A 24,154-nucleotide genomic window follows, 5' to 3' on the forward strand; every position below is an offset into this window, starting at 1 on the left:
AGATGGAATAGTTGGTGCAGTGGAAGAGATTGTAATCCCGTGGAATCGAACATTGAATTGATTGTTAACTTTCTTGCTGAATTGGCTTCTTCAGGTTTGGCCTACAGAACCATCAACAATTTTAGGTCCGTCATTTCAGCTGGTCGGAGTAATATTGATGGTAAGCCAGTGGGTGAACATCCCTTAGTATGTAAACTATTGAGGGGTATTCGTTTGACCAACCCACCCCAATCTAAATACTCTGAGTTGTGGGATGTGGGCATTATTTTGAAGTTTCTAGATTACTGGCCGTACAATAAATATTTATCCCATAAACAGATTTCAGCTAAATTATCTATGTTATTATGTCTGATTTCCTGTAAGAGAGTATCAGATGTCAAAGCTTTAGACCTCTCAGGTAGAGTATACTCTCCAGAAGGTGTTTCATTTAATATTACCAGAGGAACGAAGACAAATTGCAGGTCAGTAACGTATCCTAAATTTCCAGATAATTCTAAATTATGTGTAGTTCAATGCTTAAAAGATTAGGAAGCAGTCACTGAAGAATTTAGACAAAATGTAAATGGACAATTACTTACCTCCCTACAGAAACCCTTTAAACCTGTCTCCTCAGCCACTCGTGCTAGATGGATGAGATGGTTAATGAGTGAAACTGGTATAGATATAAGTCACTTTGGAGCTCAACCAGTTAGAGGAGCTATGGCATCAAAAACGTATGCCTTGGGTTCGAGACTAGAGGACATTATGTAAGCAGCAGACTGGTCTTCTGAGTCTACATTTAAAGTGTTCTATCATAAACCGGTGGTTGATGTTGCATCTGTTGTTATTGATCAGCTTTGAACGAGCATAATCGGAGCCTCCGGTCCTGACATAGAATAAAAAAAAATCTAGCTTACGCATCAAGGATTTTCAATTCTATTAAGGACACGGAGGAGAGGATTATCCCTCCCTTAAACGTTTTTCTATATGTTATGGAGGTTTATAAATGAACATTTATTTCAGATTTTGTATTATTATTGTTCCCGCCGTGGGTTATTAAGTATGTTTTTTACATATTCTATCTGACTGTGTCAGCATTATGAGGTATTATCTTTCATCATTGTTCTGTTTTAGGTTCAGATCAGAAGAATGCCTGATTACCTGATTTGGTGGATTTCGGGGAAGATACTCTTCTTCTTCAATCATTAGAAGGTTGTTTCATCTTCCAGTTCCTATGAAGTTCGGCCATGTTGGGTTCCGCTGAAAGAGTCTGGTTCTACAGTTCGGAAGGACGTTTTGTTGCTGAAGTTTCAAGGTTATTGATTTTTGGCAAAGAAAGAGGATATGACGTTTGGGGTAATTCATATTATGGACTAAGGTCATGTGCAGTGATTGGTGCATGTGATACTTGATTAACTAGCATCATGGGATGTGTAGTTTTTTGTTTATGGTTATTTGATTGGCTGCTGATTTTTTTACAGTAAAGAAAGAGATAGCATAATCCTCGCCTCCGTGTCCTTAATAGAACTGAAAATTCTTGACTCGTAAGCTAGAATTTTTTTTACTCAAGTAACAGGCTTAAGTAGTGATCAGCTTTCATTTGTTACATCTCCTAAAGTGCTAAAATCTACTCATGATAGACCTGCTAAAGATAAGTGTGAGGTTTTAATATCTGATGTCACGTCCTGTGAAGTCATGGGTCATGATGCAACTTTCTGTAATGTCATGCGCAATATCACATGCTGCAATGTGACTCGCATATTGCCTTACATGGTTAGTCCCCCAACTTCCTTTATTTTAGGACTTGTGCCCTGAATATGCTTTTTTACTAGCATAGTTTAAGGCAAGCACGTTTTTATTGGCGCACAGAACCTTGTATTTATTTTTGCACGTTTAGATAGCGCGAACTCGACCTCAAGGCATTAGAGAACTTTACATGAACACCACTCCTTTACAGATGGTGACGTTCTTTTTTTTGGGCTCGGGGGATTAATTTGCCTAGAATCACAAACTGTTGAACCAACGCCGAGATTCGAACTGGGGTCCACAGCTGCAAAGCCGGCTGTCGCCAGCTTTGACCATAAGGCGCCACATCCTCTTCCCTTTTTACGAAAATAGAGGAGGTTCGGGCCCAACCCATATCAAAAATTACAAGACCCCGGGAAAATTACAAGCGATGCTAAGCAGAAATCACCTATTCAATTAACGCAGCATACAACACTGCTCAATCAAAACTCCCCGAATACCATTAGCAACAGCGGCTCACTTAAGGCTGGGCGATTCCTTCCGGAGCACCTGGGGAGGCCCTTTCCGGTGCCGCAGCAGAGGCGTTTCCTGTGAAAATTGGTGCACCATCTCTTTCGAGGCGTGCTGTTTTGCCAAACCAATAGCAGGATGTATTTGGAAGTACAGCCGCAAAGACCCTCCTAGTTCCGCCTCTCAGCCTGTCAATCAATTTAAAACCCACCTTCTCAGTGCCTGCCTGCCTCTCCTTGCCCTCCCATATTGAAGTTGGTTGTAGTCGGAAGGGAAATATAGAGTCAATCGTATGTTTACGAGCGTCTGTCGGGAGACAGGAGGTAAGGCCCATGTTCCGGAACGTCTTGACTGATCTGAGAGGGTTGGCACGTAAGGGCTTAATGGACCCGTGAGTTAAGGGAAATGTAGGACTTGTTAATATAGAAACCCCCACAGTGAGTATAGATAACGTGAAAAGTCTTTGTAGGGTTAATGTTCATAATTTGCTCATTTGCTTTTAGTACTCACCCTGACTACTTTCGTATATCCCAGTTACTTGGTTAAGTACCACTGTTGTGAAACAAACTACATAATTTCGTATTTTTTTCATACGACCCCGAGAACGTTAAAACTAGGACGTGTGTGTTTTTTTAATTTTTTATTATTCTGGTGCTCCTTGTCCATCGTTTGTTATTTCTGTTGTTGACGGATAGAGAAGTAGGCACTGCAGTGTCCGGAATGTACACTGTTAGCAGTGTTGTAACCTATGATTGTGGAGATGCCTATAGAAACCTGCTATCCCTAATGCGTGGTTTGCTGCAGTTACATTTGTACTGCACCGATACAGGCCCGTGAAGGTAATAATATAGAAAATGGTAGCATTTGATGCATATTAGTTTATAACGTGTATTGATTCTAAAATGATGATTAACACCGGAAGCATCGCAGAGAGCAGCCCCGTCTTGAGGACGTCACATACTTTTGGGGCTAACTAATGCTTTGTCTTAATCGTTTCCCAGGCTAGATTCCTAGCTTGCACACAGCGCAGGCTTCTCCCTCCCTTTCCCTGTTATAGTTTCATTCACTTCAAAGCCTGGAATGTAAAATCTGATCTTCTCAAGCCCACAAGGCAGACGTGGTTGCAGATGTTGCCCATTGCGGTGCATGTTTTCCAAAACACCATGTGAAGATACAATTTTAAGAGCTACCAGCATATCGTTTTTTTACTGTGGATTTATAAGGCTGTTTAGCAAGGACTCTGTTTACTGGGATTGGAACGCTTTACACAATTGTAAATGTCCCACTGATCACTGGTGTTGATTCCCCTTTGTCATGCAGGTTTGCGTGTGAACTCGATTTATGCGTTCAAGTTAACTCCTGTTCCTCCTGCTGAGGGATACACATCACAATGAAGCAGAGTCTGAGGCTCGCTGCCCCCTTAATTTCTTTAGTCACATTGGTGGGTCAGGGCAGTAAATGTTAGCTATTTTCAAAAGACCCTTGGGTTCAGACTAGTTAATCCATAGATATCACTTTTGGGAATGTTGCTGAAATTGTTGACTTTAGATGCTTACCAGGGTGCACGTCTACAGTGCACGCACGTTGCAGCACACTTAACCCACAATTTAAAACGTAACCTCCACGAAAAGTGCATTTTTAAACACAGAGTTCTCTTTTAACATCTCTTAATAATATACCGGTAAAAGATGAACAGTGAGTGCATTCACGTATAAAACATTTTGGGAAGTTTTCCAGAAAATGGCCTAACGCACTGCATGTCCTTTGCTAATTCCGTGTTTAAAATCACGTTAAATTGTAACTCATTTTAAAAATGTTAAATTTGTTACTCATTTTAAACATGTACTATTTAAAAAAAAAACCAAAAAAACATAATTTGGCGTCGGATGAAGACTGACGAGTTCACACAGTCTACCCGTCACCCGTCATAGCCTGTATGGTCTACAACATGGTTGTTGTTAACTCATTGTTTAATGGTTTAAATATTTTTCTTTGGCTGTAGTAGTAGAAGAGGTTTATGATTTGCAAGGGACAGTGAGAATGCTTGTCAGAAGATACATGTTGAAAGAGTTGTAGAGGTTTGGTTGGCCAAAAATGGTTTGGATGTCAGAGGGAGGCATTGTTTGTGTTTATCAGTGGCGTGACTATATTTTTAACTAAGTGACAAAAAAGTGCAGTCAGTGTTTTTTTGATAAAGATTTTTTTTTTTTTTATCTGAGCCTATATGCCACTGTTACTGTTTCTCACCACGGTAAATAACAGCAGGTTTACTGGTACTAAATGTATTGACCTCAGAAGAGTGAAAGGTTGAGGAGGCCTGTAAGACTCTAAACCTGAGAACTGTAGACCAGGGCTTGCCAACATATCTTGTTATCCTTTAATCTTTAAAATTCAGAAGTGCTGTCCCCTGTTTTCCCACAATTTGATGACTCCCAAAGGGAAAAAGGCCAGTCTCGTATACCATTAATTAACCAGTTGATGTCACACTTATTTGGATTTAACATATCCTCTGCCAAGAGCAACAACATGTGTTATGTCTCATGTGAAATAAGACTCGAAGAGCCTTACGTAATTCCAGGAAGTGTGGGTCCATACACTTAATCCAGTTATAGAATACCTGTTTTTTTGTTATTCTGGGCTGAATGATGGTAGGAGGAAATAAGAATGTTGTCTCCTGTGAAGAAAAAGAATAACTTAAAATTCAAACATGTAAGCAAATGGATTACTCCGGTCTAGTGGCTCAATGTTTTGTTTCTGAAGGCAGAAATGCTTGAAGGTACTGAGTTGAAGAAATTGATGTTGAATATATTTCAGTATCCAAAAAGGTAAAATGTCTACATTTAAAAAAAAAAATCTTTAAATGATTGCAGGGTAAGTGGTTGCAGATGTCATTAAATAGAAGAAATAACCACGACCTGTTGAGGCTTCCATCTTAAATATTAGTACAGATATTTACTGCTGGTCGCCTTTATACTTTTTTTTTTTATACCTATCATGCTTTTTAAACTTTGTAAATGTGGTGTTTAGTTTTTATTAGTTCTGACTTCAAGCAAGAACTTTTGATTATACTGAACTCCGATAGTAATATTTACTTACATGGGCTTTTAGCCAACTCTATTTTTACACTGGTCTGTTGTGCCATTCATATTTTCTTCCACGTCAAACAGCCTGGGGAAGTAGGCCAGCCTTCTTCAATTGTTGGCTAACTTCATTGCGAGTGTTTGCATTCTGCTGTTTCACAAGGAATATATCTGCACGCACAGTAGTCCCCTTTAGTGCCAGGGATTCGTTTGGCAATGTTTGAGACCAAAAAATGTTTTTACTTTTTATGTAGTTTATTTTTTTATTATTGTTGGGAGGGATCTCAACACTTATCATTTCCCCCCCCCCCCCAATAACGTTTTGCAAAAACCATGACTAAACAAACTGACTAAGGCAAAAGGTGTGTAGCAGGCAGCACTGCTTCTGTTGGCTTTGCCAGTGCTTTTTTTGCATCACAGAGCATGTGGGTGTGTCTCTGCAATGTCAGATGCACAATTCATGAATGTGAAAGGTAACACTTAGGATGTGCTGCTAAATTTTAAAGTCCTGATTGTGTTTTGAAGATGGTAGCTAAATGGCTGTTTACGTTGCTCATTGGGGTGATATTTAGTTGACTGTGAATAGATGTGCAGATGAAGCAATGTTTGAATCTTACACAGTCTCGTTAATAACAGATGATTGCTTGTGGTCTTGATGTTAGTAGACAGGGAGTTGCATAAGCAAAGAGTGACAACTGTGAAGGATTAATACAGAGAATTGGCATATTCTGCATAAGGATAAGCTAGGATCATAGGAATATTAGTTCTGGTGGCATGATCTTTGTACAGAGGGTTACCAAATATTTAAAAAAACTTAATAAGTGACCCCTGTGAAATTATTATGAGTTTAAAATGATGACGTATTTCTGAAATATTTAGCCTAATGTTTAAAGAAATGCTACGCATTGTATAGGACTACTACACATGCACTCCATGTAAAAGACAACTTTAGTGGAACAGGAATTATGCCTTAGTTGACATGACAATATTTAGGCATAGTTATTATGTTGCCCATGCTATAAATAAAAAATAGCAAGTAATGTCTCCCGTTTTATAGTGACAGTATTGCAGATTGAAGGCACCTCTTGTTGGTCACCTCCTTTTTTTTCTTGACTAATTTGTTTCTCCTAAAAAATGGCAAAATAATGTATTAGACATCTGAACCTTTTTATAAAAGCATTTCTAACTTGGCCGTTCTTGTATACACAGAACTTATGGGTCAGGTTACAGAGATAAGCTGTGATAAATAGGAAAACGCCTATAATACACCTGTTTCAGTCTGGAGGGAAGATTGAATGAAGAAACCAAATGAAAATAAATAAGTGGAATTGGAGGGGATAGAACATAGGGGAATAGACAGCCCTCTTACCATGAGGTCATGCACATTCACAGTTTCACATAGTTTACTTATTTTTTTAATTTCGGAGACCAGAATTAGTTTTGGCATAAGTGACAAAGAACATGGGCGCTCAACATTGGTCAGCAGTGGCTGAAGCCGTTCAAGAATTTCCAGTTGTCCTGAAAATCGAACATTATTCTTCCTTCAACATGTTTGACTCATCCGTGTCCCGACCTTTCCATCAACAACTCAGTGCTCTTTGAATTGTTTAACCAGTTTTCTGCCCTGGTCCTAAGCTGTTTTTTATTTTTGGGGTAGTTCATGCTTAAACTTTCATAACCTCCCCCTTTTTTTTTTTTTTTTAACACAATGTATCCTCATCAAATTTGTGTCTCGCCGCCCCCCCCCCCCCCCCCCCCCCCCACTCCCGTTCCCCTGCAGCGTCCTGCAGATTCTAAAATGTAACCAGGGTTTGTCAATTTCCCTGGAGGAAACCTAAAAAATAGCCAAAATATAGCAATATTTTGTTTTTCTCTGGGGAAAAAAGTGCTTTGGTGACACCATTTTTTTTTCTCTAGAAGTTGGATCAACGAAAGATTTGCTGTGCTAGAATCGCAATCTTCCCAGCTTTCAGAAACAAGCAGAGTTGTGTCAAAAACACCTTATTATTTTTTTTTTTTTACCATTAGTTTTGACATTTTTCTCACAGGTAGACAATTTTTCCTAATGCCAGTTGCTTCCACCTACTTTCAGTTTGTGGTGGAAACTGGTTGAAACCTATGGGTGATCATGAAAGGTTATACATTTATTAAAAGAAGACCACATTATGAATTCAACAAGGGATCGTTTGTGTAGATTCCTTAAAGGTTTCCCAAATAAACTAATTGTTGAACTAATAAAAAACTCAATAAAAATAAGTAGGAAAAGAATAGCCCTGTGTGACGATGTTTTCATCTGTCATTTTTTTCTTCTCACTGGCTGATTTGCAAAAGCATTACACATTTACGTTTGATAGAACCATCTTGTTTCTAGAATACCTAGGGTTTGTTTAAAAAAAAAAAAAACATGCAGTACCAAGAGCCAACAACTGAGCTACAGTTTACAATGATTTTTCATTGTGTACAGACCATGCATGAAAAATGGGTATGAAGGAAAGGTGTATTTCTGAAATATACTCAGTTTAGGAATAGTGGTTATTTGTACACCTCTTAATTTTGGGTTTCCCATTAACTCATGTGATTCAGAGACCATTTTACTAAAGGCTTTCTTAAAATCAACACTTTTATTATGTGGGTAGATGGGGAATTTGCATACAGCAGACGGAACGTCAACCGCGTTTTGATGAACATGCCAAGCAGAACACAAGCAAGACCAAGTTGTTCCTATTTTCTAGAGTTTGTGAAGACTTGATGCCTGAAATCTACTAAAACAAAGCTTCCTTTTTCAAACCGTCTCAGAAAGGTTCTTGTTTGTTTGAGCCAATATCAAAAGAAAACTGGGGATAGCAGTACTTGGTCTCTTGGCTGATTCTCTCTCAAGCACAGACTTAACATCTCTGGTAAGTTTGTTTCTCCTCTGTTGAAGGGAGAAGTTTAGTGGAATTGTCCAACCAATCTTGAAATACAACCCACTCCGTTTGAATAGCTGCAGCTTCAACTGCAATAGGTTTGGAGAGGATTGTCTTCTCAAAGTTAAGAATGCGCATTTTGCGTCCTAGTCCTGAATGGCATATACATCATATGCATTGTATGTTGCCGTTTGCATCAGATGCTCAGCCATCTTCTTTTACCAGAAGTGTGTCTTATGAACAGCATCGTAGGGCAGAAGCATCTGGTTATTCTTGTGAACCACACAGATTTATCTGTTATAGTCCAGGATACAATTAAGCTACTGCACTTCAGCAATTTGATCATGCATAGAGGCTGAGGATGTTTTCTTGTCATGTATGGTGGTCAAAGAGTACCCATGTTTCAATCTTGTGACTTTAGGCCTAGCAGTTCCTCATCACATAAAGCAGTACACTGCCCTTTTGCAAGCTTCCTGTTAATCAGCCCCACTGAAAGTCTTTGTACCGCAAGCAGTTGTGGCCATAGAAAACAACTCGTAGAGGAGTGGAATTCCATTGTAGAAATTTTCTAGATACAAGTGATGCTACCTGTTCAGTAGGGACTCATAAGATCCCAAACAATTTTTCTTTGGGTAGCTAGTGATTGAGAACAACCAGGTGTTGAAATGCTGGAGTCTTCCACTATGTATACATGTAGAATGTAGGTCAAGCTCTCTTGCTTTTGATTTACTGCTTAAACAGCAGCCTTCATTTGTAGAATACCAAAGAATCATCATTTTTTTTTTTTTCCCCTCACTATCTAAATTTGTTTGAAACGGCCTGTAAAGTGGTCCAGCACAGGACGGACTTTGAATAGCTGATCAGTCTGGATGGTCTGTGGGTATGGCCTGTATGTTATCACTGACATGCAGCATGCACTGCAGATGCAAAAAAAGATCTCTTCCTAAGGCAGCAGAAAACAATGGTGTTAGCCACACTAGGTCCCGAGGACCACTAAGAGGACACCATTGGCTCATGCATAATGCCCATCAGGGGAGTAAGACTCCGTAACTTCCTCAATTCTTCAACATTGATTATAGCCCACAAGTACACTCTTGAATAAGCCTACCCTGGTGCTGCATCAAATGCTGTTTGGACAAAGGTTGGTTTGAAGGGCTATCTTGCTGAGAAAATCATCGCCTATGAAGAGTTTAAAAGAATCAATTGGAGTGAAATTGTCTTTGTCCACAGATCAGCCAGCTCCAATAAAAGGATACAGGTTGGACTACATCTGGAATAACCAGTAGCATCCCCTTCATCCTTGCTGCAGCAGGTGCAAGTGTAAGAGACTTTGTGTTAGCTCAAGGTACTGTTACCTGTGAAACTTCCAGCTCCTTCTCAGCAGTCCAAGACCTTGACTAGATGACAACATATGTGTCACCATCATCAGAGTAATTCGACTCCTCTCCACCTTCAACCATTCATCTGCTTCAATTCTGAACTGAATTCACTCTAGAGCTGCAGCAGCACATACCCCGTGAAGCCACATCTGAAAGTTTTTAATGCTAAAATATTCAAAAGGAAGCGTCCACAAAAAATACATTAAGAAGCTACTAAGGTGAGCACTGATCCTTTGGACAAAAAATCAAAATAATCAGACTTTTGTAACAGAAGTATTGGGGAAAAAAGCAGAATTGTGCCGCACAGTAGAAAACCCACAATACAAATAAGACCATTTTTATTGGCACTGAAGAAGCAATTTAATGAAGTAAAGTTTAAGAAAGTGCAACTGTTTAACATATTCTACCAACTGCACAGTGTACAGAAAAACAACAAACAATACCATAACAAAAGACTTCAAGGAAATGCACCCATAGTTCTAATACACCCTAAATACTTTTACCTTCTGTAAACTACTGTCCACTAAAATGCAACTGACCACCTCCAACATTAATGTTTTATTAAACAAAGTTCAAGTTTAAGTTTGACTCGGTTAATTAAAACCATCTTAATTCCAAAATGCATAATAATAATAAAGATACTTTGCCTACTCATTATGTTAATAGAAACCCATAATAAAAACATAAAAGCTTATTTGAAACTAAAACATATCATGGTAAAGAGTTGGGCATAGCTAAAATGTTCTCCACTTAATTCCAACCTTGGTCTAGAAATTAACTTTAGGACTTTCTTACTCCCTTACGAACACTATAATAGTAAATGAGTGAAGCTGAGTGAGAATCCTAAGTAGTACCTAGGGCTGTTTCCTGGCTGGAATTAAACTTTCGGAGCTTTACTAATCATAAAATAATGGCCCTTGCACACTCGGCTTCAACTTTATTCACTAATTCTTTCTGAGCCTGTACCATGAATTTGGTCCCTCGACAGGAAAACAGGATTGAAAGTCCGCTAAGCCAGCTTATAATGGCCGGTCTGCATGAGTGTATGCTCAGTGCCTTGAAAATGTTTTTTAGATATAATATCCTGAGGCTTAGCAAAGCCGGGCACGCTAAAAAAATGTGTTCTAGTGACTCTTGTCTGTACCCACACAGTCGACAGGAATGTGTCAGATGCTTCTGTCTCCATTAAGGGACCATATCCTTCGTTTCCATCAACCCAAATCGGAAAAGCATGAACTGATGTTTCAGCGACTGGTTGAAGGTTGCTGCAAGGTATTCCTGTGCCCGTAAAGTTTCGTACGATGTTATTATAGTCCAGGCGTGCTGTCTGCTTGCCAGTTTTTGTTTATCAGAATTTAAAGATTTCTTCTTAGTGACAGCGTTTGCCTACTGAAAAAACTCCTTTTTGTCCGGGTCCTGGTCCCAGGCTTCTAGCAAACCTAGTGCTTTAATGCAGTTATTTAAGTGATGACCCCAGGTGCTTTTATCATTGTGTTGCTCTTGCTCCTCAATTTCCATTCAACATAGGTTGTTTAGAGTACCAGTCTCAGCTGCACGCAACCTCCAGCATAGTTTAATGAAGGCACATCTACTCTGAAATTCATAGTTTTTCAGACCCAATTCTAAACGAACCTGAGCTGGAGATGCTGGTCGTGGTATCCAAAAAACTGTTTTGTAGGCCTTCGTCTGGACTTGATTAAAAAAAAAAACTGCCTCCTTCCCCAGCATAATTTCAGCGCCATAAGTGATGGTGGGCATTAGCCGTGCTGCCATGACAGAAAGCAGGTGGGAGTATGAAGGGCAGCTCAGTTTTTGTTTTAGAACTTTAAAACCATAGGTCAATGAGAGGGCTTTTGCTTGAGCAACAGCAAACTGCGGCTTGAAAGTCAGGAGGCGGTCCATAGTGAATCCCAAGTACTTATATGTGGGTGCAACCTCCACCTGGGATCCGTTTATGAACCATGAAGCAGATTTAAACTTCCTGTCAACTAGGTGGACAACCTTAGTTTTACTCAAATTCAATTCTAGGCCTTGCATTGTTATGCATGTGTAAAATGCATCGATGCTATGTTGTAGCCCAACAGGTGTTTGGCTGAATAGAACTATGTCATCTGCGAACTGTAGCCATGCAATTCCTTTCTTGGCCAATACTGGCAGGTGGCTATTTACGGGAGCTAGAGCCTCGGCTAGGTCTGCAAGATATAAGTTAAATAGCGTGGGAGCCAATACACACCCTTGTTTGAGTCCTTTTGCTGTTAATATTCTGTTGGTGAGGTGGCTGCCCTCTCCAATTTTTACTTGCCCCCAAGTACCTGTGTACAAGTCCATCATTGCGCCAAGGAGGCTGCATGGTAAATCCCACCCTTTCAATTTCTCCCATAGGCGGGTTCTTGGTACACAATCAAAAGCTGCCTTTAGATCAATAAAGCACGCTAGTAGCCTTTTTTTCTTAAGCCTGGCTTTGTTTCCCAGCAGGGCCAGGGCTGCCAGGTTGGTGGAAGCACCCATACCAGCTCTGAAACCTGCCTGGCATTGTGGAATTAACTGTCTGTCATGAATCCATTCTGCTAGTTGTTGCAGTAGGCAGGATGCGTAGAGTTTTGCTTCCACGTCTATCAATGCTATTAGCCTGTAGTTGGAAGGATTTGAGGGGTTACCTGCTTTGTATATAGGGTGAATAATGCTGCCTTTCCATGCATCTGGGAGATCCGTAGTGCCTTGGAGCTCGTTAAAAAGCAGCGCCAAATAATACGCCCAGAATGAAGGGTCTCCTCTAAACAAGGCATTTGGAATGCCATTCTGACCAGCTGCCCCTTCCATTTTTAGTTTCTTAATAAGTCTTGTCAGCATTTCTATGTCAGTGGTCATTAGTTGCTGCTTTCCTTTGTTTCCGTTTAGAGTTAAGTCTGTTTGCGTTGTCACTCTGAAGCCAAAATGAATCTTACTTGAGTCATTGGCTATCTGTGAGGCCTCCTCCTTCGCATGGTGCTCTGGGAGTGAGAACATTGTCTGTACGTGGGCTTCCCATGTGGCTGCATCGATACCTGCATTCGTGTGTCGATTTTGTCCCTTAGTTATCCGTTTATTAGTTCCCAGAACTTTTTGTTATTTTTCTGTTTGTTGGACACGAGCAGCTTGGTCCACAGATCCTCGTGATAACTCTGTTTTGCCATCCAGCAGTTTTTCTTATATTTGTCTCTTAATTCAGAAAGCCTTCTGTCATCAGATTTCCTCCCCCAGTGTACTTCCTTCAGGACTTTTTTTTATTCTCTAGAGACTTGATTTTTCAAATTGCGCAATGTCCTGTTGAACCATGGCTTTTCTTCTTTGCGACTCTTGACTTTGTATTTTGACTCTATGACTGCAATTGAGAGACGTTTTTTGATGGAAAATGTATTTATTTAAGAATCACACAAATGCTTCCAAGCGATCACTCGTTCTCCTTGGGGGTGGTCTTCTAGTGCCTGTAATTTTAGTGATTCTTTGAGCTCTTTAGTTGCGCCTGCACTGTGGTACACTACTTCCATTACTTTGTTGAGGCCCGGCCCCATTAAACAAACGTATGTATATTAGCACTTATATGCATTAAAACCATATGGATATTAGGAATGTCAGTAACAAGAGCAACATTCTAGACCTACATACTAACTATTTCAAAAACCTTGCCTACCTTCACACATTTTTACACAAAATGGTACTATAATATGCAACATTTGCTCAATGTGCTTTGTAGAGAAGCCTAAATTGGATAAGCATACTGTCTAAAAACATTTATGACATAGTGATAGGCACAGGAAGAAACTTACGTTCCCGTCGGACTCAACTTGAGCTCTCAAATTGTGCCCTATCATGAGTACCTTAGGCACATAGTTCTTAGTAACCACAATACACAGACAATGGGTGGAATACAACAGAACTGAAATACACCATCCAGAAAAAGTGGCACTTTGAAGGGCGAGATGCTCTATGGGAAAGCTGGGTTGTTCCGCTTTCCAGCGATACCTCCCGGAGAATGGGGCACTAGAACAGCAGAGAACAGCTGCTAGCTCCTGCACCAGTGCCAGGTGCTTTGATGTGACCTCCACATCAAGAGCATCCTTGCATGAGCCCTCCACGTGTGGAAGTATCATCAGCAGCACCTAAGGACTTAAAAAAACATCAGTTTGTTTTTTCTTTATTTTCTCAATAAGAAGATAGATGCACTAGCTTAACCCATCCTCCAAAAATAACTAAAACATTGTAAAAGGAAGAAGTGGAAGAATGTTCAGGACCATATTACAAAGCAGTTATTGTAATATGACAAGGTTTAAATTGATAAAATAACCTGCCTGGCATTTGATAAGGCATTGTATTATATCCCTCATAAGTATCTACGCTGAGTCGTGAGCCCTGGGTGAAGCAAATGGCTGTCTAGAGGATATAAATAACTGTAATGCCCTAAAAATCTGCTTGTGTGAGAAATGCAATTAAGCCACATTGGTTTTGCCCACAAATCATACCATCAGGGCGAGTTGACTTCAGTATATATCATTCTACATTCTGTCCATTATCTGTTCTTCTTAGGTCGAACGTAGGTGTTTGACCTGGTGTATACTTATACTCTGGGTTAAAGCAATTTCATTTGTTGGTTTCAGTGTCCTTTAAAAATTCTTGCTCGCTAGTGGTCAGTTCTGCCTTTTTCTTCCTCCTTTTTCTGTTTCAGAGCAGTGATCTTCTACTGTATTGTTCCACTTTGGTTTCTTTATCGGTTGCTGTCACAGACTATTTTTGTACATATCTTTGGTGGTCTCCTTTCAGAGTGTGTTTGTGTGCATGTTATAGGCTGGGAGCCGCCTGCATTTTATTGCAGCATTCCGTTCCTCCCATGACTCTGACATTTGTTTTTGCTTTATTCCAGTGCTGTCCTGTATCTAGCTCCTAAAATTAGCTTATTTTACTAACACCATATCCTCTCCCCCCACTTATGACATCGCACACAGGGCATTGCGTATCTCCTTTATTAAGGCCATACATCTTCTCAGGCTGCACTACTAACTTCATTAGAGCTTTGTTGAAATGCAAGGCAAAAATACTTGTTATAAATGCTATGTATTAGGCACACTGACAAAGTTCTCCATGTAGTATTGTTTTTCTACCAGCGTGAATTATCAGTGTGGCTTGCACAGCCAGGTGTTCAAAACCCTATACACATTTCAGGTTGTAATAAAGCCATATCAAACAGTTCTGACTCACAATAATAGTAGCAACTACAAGGGGATTTCATTTTTTTTAAAGAACCAGCTTACGCTCGTCCCTACTTCAGGGCTGTGATCTGGTGATCTCTTCTGTTAAGAGAGTGAACTGCACTACCAATAATTACAGTAACTAATTCCATCCATGTCATGCTGAGCTTCCTTATAAAACCGTGTATGTCTGTAAATGACTAAGTGGCTTTTGAAATCATATCTCCAATTGTGGGATATCATCTATGGATTCTCAATGACCTAGTTTAAAAAATAAGCAGTATTAAAATGACAGGAAAGAGGAAACTTTTTTTTTTCGCCAGAGAAGAGTGAAATAATGTTTACAATCTATGTTTTCATATTTAATCATAGTGGTATGGAATTAATGGCTTTGTTATGCAATGATAGCTCTTAACTATAGATTGCAAAATTGTGGTAAAAGTTAGGGAATCTGCTCATGGCACAATTAACATGATTTGTACTTTTTCCAGACAAAATGAGATTCTCAGTCTCTTATCTCTAAAATTGTTCCCTTGGAGTGGGTACCAAAAAGTTTAATAATAAAAATAAGAGAAAGGCAGAGTAAACAGGCTTTTTAATGCATGAGAAAGCTGTGCCCTTTAGTAACAGCAGTGACTTGGTGCTAACAGTGGCGTTGTGTAGACCTAAACACTGCTTCTGCATGTTATTCCCTGTAAAGATACTTTACAGTATTAAGATTTTTACTGGTTGCAGGCACATAATCACTGATTCAAATCTAAGGGTTCACAAACCAGGATGTGCAATTTGCACCGCGACTGGTGAATGAATGGCTAATTAATTTAAAGTGCACACTATAAGCTTATCAAAAATTAAAGTTTTATAGTGAGGGGGGGCAGTCACAAGACAGCCTGCCTTACGAATGTTAATTATACAGGGCATATCACCATTGTTCCATTTCTTTTCCTAATTGAAAACATTTTTAAAGAAGGCTTGACCACTAAAGGGATAGGTCCTGTTTTTTATTTATTTATTTTTAAAAAAGGTTTCTAATTTGGAATCACATTTGGTTGAAGCATGCCATGACCCATACTCTGCTCTCCGTGAGGCCGCCCTACATGCTTCACAAGGGGGAAGCTGTCCCCAATGGCGTACTCTCCTTTGCAAATCAGACACCACCCCCTTTGAGGTGTTTGGATCTTGTCAATGGTTTATGACTGCAATTACATTCATAGAGCACTGATAAATTCCTTTGCAACTCTCAAATAAGAGGGGCCACCCATATCAATGCCCTCTCCTAAAGGGTTATAAAATTTCTTTTACAAGTTGAAGACTTTTCTGACTCATAAAAATGACTTTTTTTTTTTACACTTTTTCTTTTGTTGTTGCAAAGTCTGTTTTATTTATCTTCAGGATTAGCAGTCGCAAAGCAGTTTTGTATATGAGGCGCCTTATGAGAATTTGGCAAATCTTGGAATTAAACTTGTGACTTTCTGACACATTTACATACATAAATGCATATGTCTCTTCACTGGGCACATAAACACACCAACCTATCTTGTGAGGTTTTAATGTTTCAGATTCTTTGATAATTTGAGGCAAGTAATGTCCTAGAAACAACAGCCTGTCTGCAGGATGGAGGGTTCATTTTGAGGATGCAAAGTTAACAATAAGTTGCTGGTGATCAGCAGTGTGAGGAAGCTATAAATTTGTTTAGGCAAAGTTGCTTGAATGTAGATGTTGCTGAAGCTGATTGATTAAAACTCTTTGAGCCTGACTGACAAACTGCATTTTGTAGTATGTAAAGTAGAGCTGCACTAGTACCACTTAATTACCATAAAAAGCAGCTCTCAATTCTACAAATGTTTATCTCCACCTATCCTATCTTTTCTATGGGTAGATGCTCACACATGTAAGATTTACTACTTAGTCGTAAATGTGGGAAGGCCCGGGGAAGTGTCTGGAAAAAGGGGCACAATTACTACTAAATGGGAGATACTTAGGGAGGGTTTAGTGATGTATAAGGAGGAGTTTAGATGGGGACATGCACCCACCGACAAAACAGTAAGCCCAATGTTATTCACAAACTGCACTTCTAAAGTGACCACAGCCAAAAGGGAAGCACAACAGTTATAAATGTACTTCAGCTTAGAGCTGGAGTAAGACCAGTACCACACATGGCCAAACACTATTATATTACTGCAACATCCTTGATTTAAAAAAAAAAAAGAATGTTGGTAGGGACTTAAAGTAAAACCCAATAGCTGATACTGTTAAATTGAACTATTTAAACCAGTTAAGAATAATAATACATGTATTAGTAAAAATATGTAAAAATTAAACATGTTTATTTTATTTCAAAATATTTTAATAACCTTTTTAGAATTGAAAAATGTTTTTATTTTTATTTTATTAAATTAGAGCCAAAGTTCTTTAACTTTTAATGCACAATATGTTTTACTTTTGGTGGAAATGTTAAACTTAAAATTAATTTACTGTAATGTATCTTAACTAATTATATTTTATCTTAAAATTGTTGCATTTTTCATTTGTACATAGATGTATAACATTAATTTACAATATTTAACATAAAAACATTTTGCTACTTTTTGCAAGTTTATTAAATGTTTTTACTTGTTCCTATATTTTACCATTGGGAGAGCTACAGTCTAGTGGAGACCAGACACAATCAGTGCTTCCTGCACTACAAGGGGAACAAAGGTGATGGCCATGAGTTAATGGTATTGCCCTCAGGCCATGGGTTTACTCATGGTGCTACCTAAACATAGAGAAAACAGGGAGTCATCTTGGGTCTTAACTTTTAAGCACTACAACCAGAAGCACAGAGCTGAGCATGGCTTTCGAGCGTATCCTCTGCCCTGCACACATTGGCACTGGATAATCAGGACATTGCCTCCATTCATGTCCTGTGTGTTGCATGCAGAGGACACATCTTTCAGTGTGCCCATTTCAAGCTACTTTCATAGCTAAGAGACACAACATCACAGAGGGCATATCCTTCTGCAATGCCACGTGCTTGCTGCATTCAAGGGACTAAGATACTCCACAATGGAGTACAGTACCCAGCCTACATGGTTAATGATACGGTTGAGATCATCTGTGATGCCACTTATGGTTTTATTGCTGATGTTATGCATGAGAACTGGAGTAGTACATCAGCTTGCAGTTACGGTTGCATAGCTAATCTTCACTGGTGGATTTCATTATTATTTCAGTTTTTGAAGCATAACCAAAACATCCCTTCAAATGAAGTTTTCACAATCAATATAACACATTATTTAGTATGTGACCTTGCCACAGAGTCGCATGGCAGCTTAAACAAAGATTTTTTTAATTGGATTTCTTCCAACAGTACATGTAGGGCATGGCCTGTGGCATACCATTCATCATAGTGGGGCGCTGCCCATTCTGCATACCCTGTAGATATCTCTGCTATGTAAAACTACTTCTTTGGCATTTTATTTGTATATGAACATATATCTTTATATCTATCTGGATCCGACACTCGTGGTGGTAAATTTATTTTTGTTTGGTTTGAAGGTATGTAACTTGCTTCCATGCAGTCCCAGATGTTTAGATCAACAAGATGTAGGGGCCAATCCTCAAAAGCATTCATGAATATGAGACATAGTAGTGCAGGAGTACTCTTGTGTATTTACATGCCTTTGGAAACTGAACCTGCAGTGTCTAACTTCACTGAACTCGTGCACTGTTAATGTGGCTTCAATTTGCACACTAACATTTAGCAACCACTAAATTATTTTTTGAACCTATGTGTGAGTAGGTCAGTTCATAAAAGAAAGAAATGGAGAGGGTTGCAAACTAATTTATCTCATGATTGTTAATGAGGTAGGTAGCAAATTGTGAGTCACTCTGATTAGGTAATAATCACGGGGTGCTGCTGAACTACCAGCCAAAGCATTTAACCTGATAAAATCAGGGCTGCAGATCCTTAACTTTAACATGGGAACACGCCAACAGGTTTTAAAAACGACTTGAAACACTTGGCTCATTTTCATGGAACGATCTGAGGCCTTCCTGAAGCCATTAGATGGCAAAGTAAATAAAGTGGTATTATTAACAACACACCGGGGATACACGAGGTGGAAGGCGAATTGGTATAGTTTTATTGTTAACACAACTAGGATGTGTCTGAGTACAATCAAATAGGGGTGCTTCCTATTTCAATATTCTATCTTGATGATGACCATCCTGAATTAATTTCTTTGATTGGGGTCGAAACGTTGACATTGTATTCAGAAATTGTGGATTGACTTTTGAAAAATTCAGCAGGCTCGCGGTATCTATGGTTATAGGTGCTTATTTGAGACCTCATGCTTTTAACCACAATTTGGTTTTAATTTTCATGTAAATAGCACTGAAACACTTACACTAACACATAATTCACTCACACTGCGTCGTTATACAGGAGCACCTTGATTAATTGACCTTAAGTTGTTGAATTTAAGTTTCTAATAAAGGTGATATATTACTCACAAACCTCATTGGTACAGAAAATTCTTTATGGTACCACCACTGTCATGAAGGGTAATTCATATCCTTCCTCCAGAGAGACCAAAACATTTTTTTTGTTATATTGTTCACTTACCCAGGTCCCGGGGTACTGGGTTGCCCCATTTTTTCAAAAGCACTCTGATTAAGGGCCATTATAGGGCTGGTGACCTGCTTGAGTCAGCAGACTACCATGCCTGTGATCACTTTTAAATAATGCTAAGTTTCTTAAAATGCAGCTTGTTTTTCTTAAAGGAAATGGGGCTGCATTTAGAAAGAAAATTGTACTTTTTTCTCTTGGCCCACTTACCAACAAACTATTGTTTAACATTCATAAAGGGAAAGAGTCTTTAGGGAATGCCTTGCCTCTGTTGAATGGGTTACCACCTACTTTGAGATGTTTGTAACTTTTCAACATTTTGTAGATTGATTTCAGTTGTAAAAGATGCATAAAAAACCAATTGGGTATTTGGAAGGGGTGTCAACAACATGCCTCTTTCATATACCAAATCATTGTCTATTTCTAAACACAGCAATAAGAAGAAAAAAAAAATGTCCCAATCGCTAAATGTTTGGTACAAAGAAGAAACTGTTTTAGAGTTTGCAAACTCTGTAATTTACTGATTCGTATGGTTGGAGAACTCTGCAATCCTTCGTGCAAGGCCCCATTTTAGTAAAAGTGCACAGAGGGGCAAAGTCTTCTGCATTTGTACTAATTGTATATGGAAATTCCCTGAATCTTCCCACTTTATTTCCATTTTAGATGTTTTGCAGCCAACTCAAAAAGGTTTTCAAAAGTATATGAACATCTATCATAGAAGTTCTACTTTACATACTCCAAAATATCTTTGTAGATAGACCCTGTTTTTTAGGTCGAGCGCGCAAATGCTCTTGCCTGTTGAAATTTAGCTTTGGGCCTTTAACCAAGCCCACTGCACGCCCATCACTATCACTCGTTCATGGGGTTGCCTTTCAAAAATCCTTTGTTGTCATTGGTAAATGCTTTACGTTTATTCCTCTTTGGGGCAGTTTTGTTACCGCCTTGGCCATCAACCTTGTTACATGGATTATTGCACATTTGCTGATATGTTTGACTGCCAGCAAACTTCTTTTTTTCTTTTATGTCTCTCCTTTGCTCTCATGCTCATGTCAGCCGTGGCGCTTTGAATCGGCTTGCTTATGTCAACTGATTTACTTTTCATTTTCAATTTAATTTATGTGGCAATAAAAGTCCAGTTAGGAATTTACAACGCTAATTGCTCTAATTCGAGCAAATGCTTGTTGCTTTTGTCACCCTAAGTGGGGAATGTATGCCCAGACGTGGGTCCCGTGCTCGCATGCCACAAGATTCAAGCTAGCCTGGCTGACATGGGGTGATACAGTGAAACTGGTCCCAGGATGCTTGTTTCTGGTCCAGGGAGGACCTGGCCTGGCAGTTCTGGCTGGACTGTTCCCATTGGGACCACGGTCAAGACTGATTTGCGTATGGCTGGGTCCAAACTGGAATGGCACAGCACGCAAAAAGACTGATGGATTAAACACAGTTCTGTGACTGGGGTTGAATGTTTGATTTATTCCGCATTCCATCCATCTTCTCTTGTTTTTGCTATAAATAACTGTAGCAAATTAAAAGTGTGCTTGAACCCTTTGAACCTTTTGTCTATCGCATCCATGTTTAGGGCCAACCTATCTCCGTGTTCCTTTCCTCCTTATCCTACCACTCCCTTGTGCTATAATCTGTGCTTTGGGGGGGACCTTTACTGCCTTGTCTTTTAGATCATGGAAGAGCAAAGGGTGGATATTGTGTCTAAAGTCCACTACCTATAGCATCTTAAAGTTTGTCTGCAGACACAACATTTATGTAACACCTCATAGTAACATTTTTTTCCTTACATCTTTAGGCACGTTTTTTTACAGCGTACTGCTTTCAATGGTAGTGTTGCCTAATGAAATGGCAAATTTTCTTCCAGATGAGGGTTTTAAAAGATATCTGTGCTCTGATTTTCCATTTTGTGGTCCTATGTGGGAAATATTTTAAAATCAAACGGGTCAAGAAATTGTATCTTATTCTTTGTAGACTAGTTTTCTTCTTCATACAGTATTCCATCTGGAGCTGTAAAAATTAATGCAGGCGATTATGCTTTATAACTGCAAATACATATATTTGTTTTTGCAGTTGCCCTTATTATTGAGATCTTGCATAATAATCGAATGGTGTTCACATTTGACAACTGATGAGTAACACCTCCTTCAGTTTTTTAGGTTGTGCTCTTTATCACCTATTCAATGTCCAGTATCCTAAATATGATATTACATCAGCCAATGTATATATGTGTTGTAATGCCTAAATATAGACTAGCACAGGTCCTTGAGTTGCTTCTCTAACAAATTGTGGTAGAGCTGTAGCTACTTTTGCTTTAAATCAGTGTAGTCATTCGGCTGTGCCGTTTTCACTTCTTTACCTATGGTCTCTTTGTCTTCTCATCCAAGAACATTACCTGGAACAATTTTCCCACTCTTGTCTAATTTCCTCAAGTCTTAAGTGAGGGTGCCACTATAAGCATTTCTATACCAGGAACTAATTTCCTGAAAAGGTATTAATGCAGGCCTTTGCAAGGCAATGTCGAGCATAGTATTGTTCTTTGGTTCTTGGAGCACTAAGGGCTTGATCAGTTTTTCTGTAGTGAGTTGGTGTGCCTTGCTCCTAAAAATGTCCAACTTGCAGGAAAAAAATCTTTATGAATTAACATCAGATATATACCAGAAGAAACAAACCCAAGCTCTTCACATACGCTTACAAGCTCCCTTTTTAGATAAAGCCTCATGAAAAAAAAAAATGTTTCATAGGAATCTATTGGTTTTAAATGTCTAGCAGAAAGTATTTTTTTCCACTAGTGCGAATAAATCCGTAGTTTCCAAGCAGCTACTTCTCCTAGTCTTTGCCGAGTGCTTCCTCAGTTGTTTTTTATATATATATATATATATATATATATATATATACACTCTACATAGGTATAAAGTATTACTGTTGACAAAACCAGTATATTTCCTACCTGTTTCACTGCTCTCCACCCCCCAATAATAAGAGAATCTCAGTAATCCACAGTACGTTTGTTACTCATGCCACTCCTGCACAATTAATTTTATATATCAATTGAAGCAGCTCTTAGAAATATCATTTATGGCCATGCCATCTAAAAATCCTGAAGATTTATCAATTGGTAATTGTCTTAATCATGGTGCAGCAGAGTTCATTTGACTTCAAATATTCAATAATTACACTATTAAAATCTACATCAGCCCTTGACCAGGCCTATAGGACATTTGCTGTCCGATATCCTATCTACCCTATTCTGTTTGAGTGCTTGAGAGTGTAGTCCCATCGCATAATTATTTGTTAAAGCCACCACCTCCTACGCCAATTCAATTTAGGCTTCACCTGAGGAGAGAGAAAGTCAATCCTTCTGTGCATTAGATAGCATTTGATGGTAGCAGCGTGTGTGCCACCAGGGCCTGCTGTAGGGTGGTGTGAGTGGTGCGGCGGGACAGGGTGCTGACCTGGATTGGGTGGCGCTGACCTCAGGGGGACGCTGTGTTTAGCAATGACTTACGAAACATGCGATTTCAAACCACTTGCTGAAAAGTTCCTTGTCCATCCAGCCTTCAGGAAACAATTAAAATGTCAAGATAACTCTTGTGATTAATAATCCTGCTAGGGAGAGAGGTGGGATTTTGTGTCTAGGGACAGCTTTGACTCTCCATAAAGTAGTGTAGAGGGTTGTTACGCCTGCTGCAAAGAACAGAACTATATTTTGTTGAATGCTGAGTGGATTAGTAAAGCCAGCCTTTACAAGCGCTTTAAAACTAATGAATGTATGTGACAGGAGGGCTGTGGAGAGATGGAGGGGGGGGGCATTTGCAGGGGGGATAGTGAGTGAATCCGAAGAGGCGGTCATGGGGTGGTGGGTGCCAAAAAAGACTGTTGCTGAGGGTGCAACCAGCGCTAAAGCTGGCTCTGTGTGCCACAGATTTTCTGAACTCTACTTTTGTAATTTTTGGACATATCTGATTAAGTAACTTGGGGCAGGTCATATTCAGAATATAGTTATGGGTTGGTTAGACTTTTCCCTTCCAATATACCACTACCCTTCCCCCTTTTGAAGTTCACTACCATGCTCTTTCCTTCTCTGAACCTCCAGAATTGTCTTGGAGTCCCAACAGATGCACCTGGTTTTCCAAAAATCTGTATTTTGGATTAAGCTGCTATGCTGCAGCACTGTAAAAGGCAGAAAAGGTGTTCATCCTAGATCACATTTTTAAGCCTATACAATAGTTAAAATTAGATCATGTACATTATGGGCTAAATCACACTTTAAAAATTAATCAGCTCTCTATTACTGTGGCGTTTGATAGTGGTCGCCCCCCTTATGCAGACTTAGCTCCATGCCATTGCACTGCAAACTCTATTACCTACTCTTCTCTGTCCTTGACCTCAAAGCCAGTAGTGATACTCGTAGGTATCAAGTGGACTCCAGCAGCCCATGGTAGTGGAGTAGGTAAAGTAAGACGCCAGCAGCCTGCGGCCTGTGTTATTATTAGTCATTAGTTAATGTTTGTGGCTTCGGTCTCTAAAATAGTTAATCACAGATGAAATCGTGATGGTTTGAAGGACTGCATGTGATGTGATGTGATTTTATAAGGTACCCTTTGAATTGCACTTAGATGTCATGTCTGCCACCTTCGGGTACTTTTGGTGATTTAAAAAAAAACAATCACTTCTACAACTAATCAGTGAAATCATCAAAGTCAAATGTTGTGTT

The 24,154-nt window shown here is 39.3% G+C and overlaps 1 protein-coding gene across 2 annotated transcripts in view; it reads left to right on the forward strand.

The window, feature by feature from the left end:
- Positions 1-2,414: 2,414 nt before the first annotated feature.
- Positions 2,415-24,154, forward strand: part of ACVR1 (activin A receptor type 1) — a 397,514-nt gene continuing 375,774 nt past the window's right edge. Inside the window, exon 1 of one of the 2 annotated variants that reach the window (XM_069225144.1) lies at positions 2,415-2,558. In XM_069225144.1, coding sequence (XP_069081245.1) covers positions 2,528-2,558 — 31 coding nt within the window. In that variant the 5' untranslated portion in view covers positions 2,415-2,527. The remainder of the gene's footprint in view (positions 2,559-24,154) is intronic. The other variant, XM_069225147.1, reaches the window with a different exon arrangement.

The sequence above is a fragment of the Pleurodeles waltl genome, chromosome 3_1 (assembly GCF_031143425.1).
Source record: "Pleurodeles waltl isolate 20211129_DDA chromosome 3_1, aPleWal1.hap1.20221129, whole genome shotgun sequence".
Taxonomy (NCBI): domain Eukaryota; kingdom Metazoa; phylum Chordata; class Amphibia; order Caudata; family Salamandridae; genus Pleurodeles; species Pleurodeles waltl.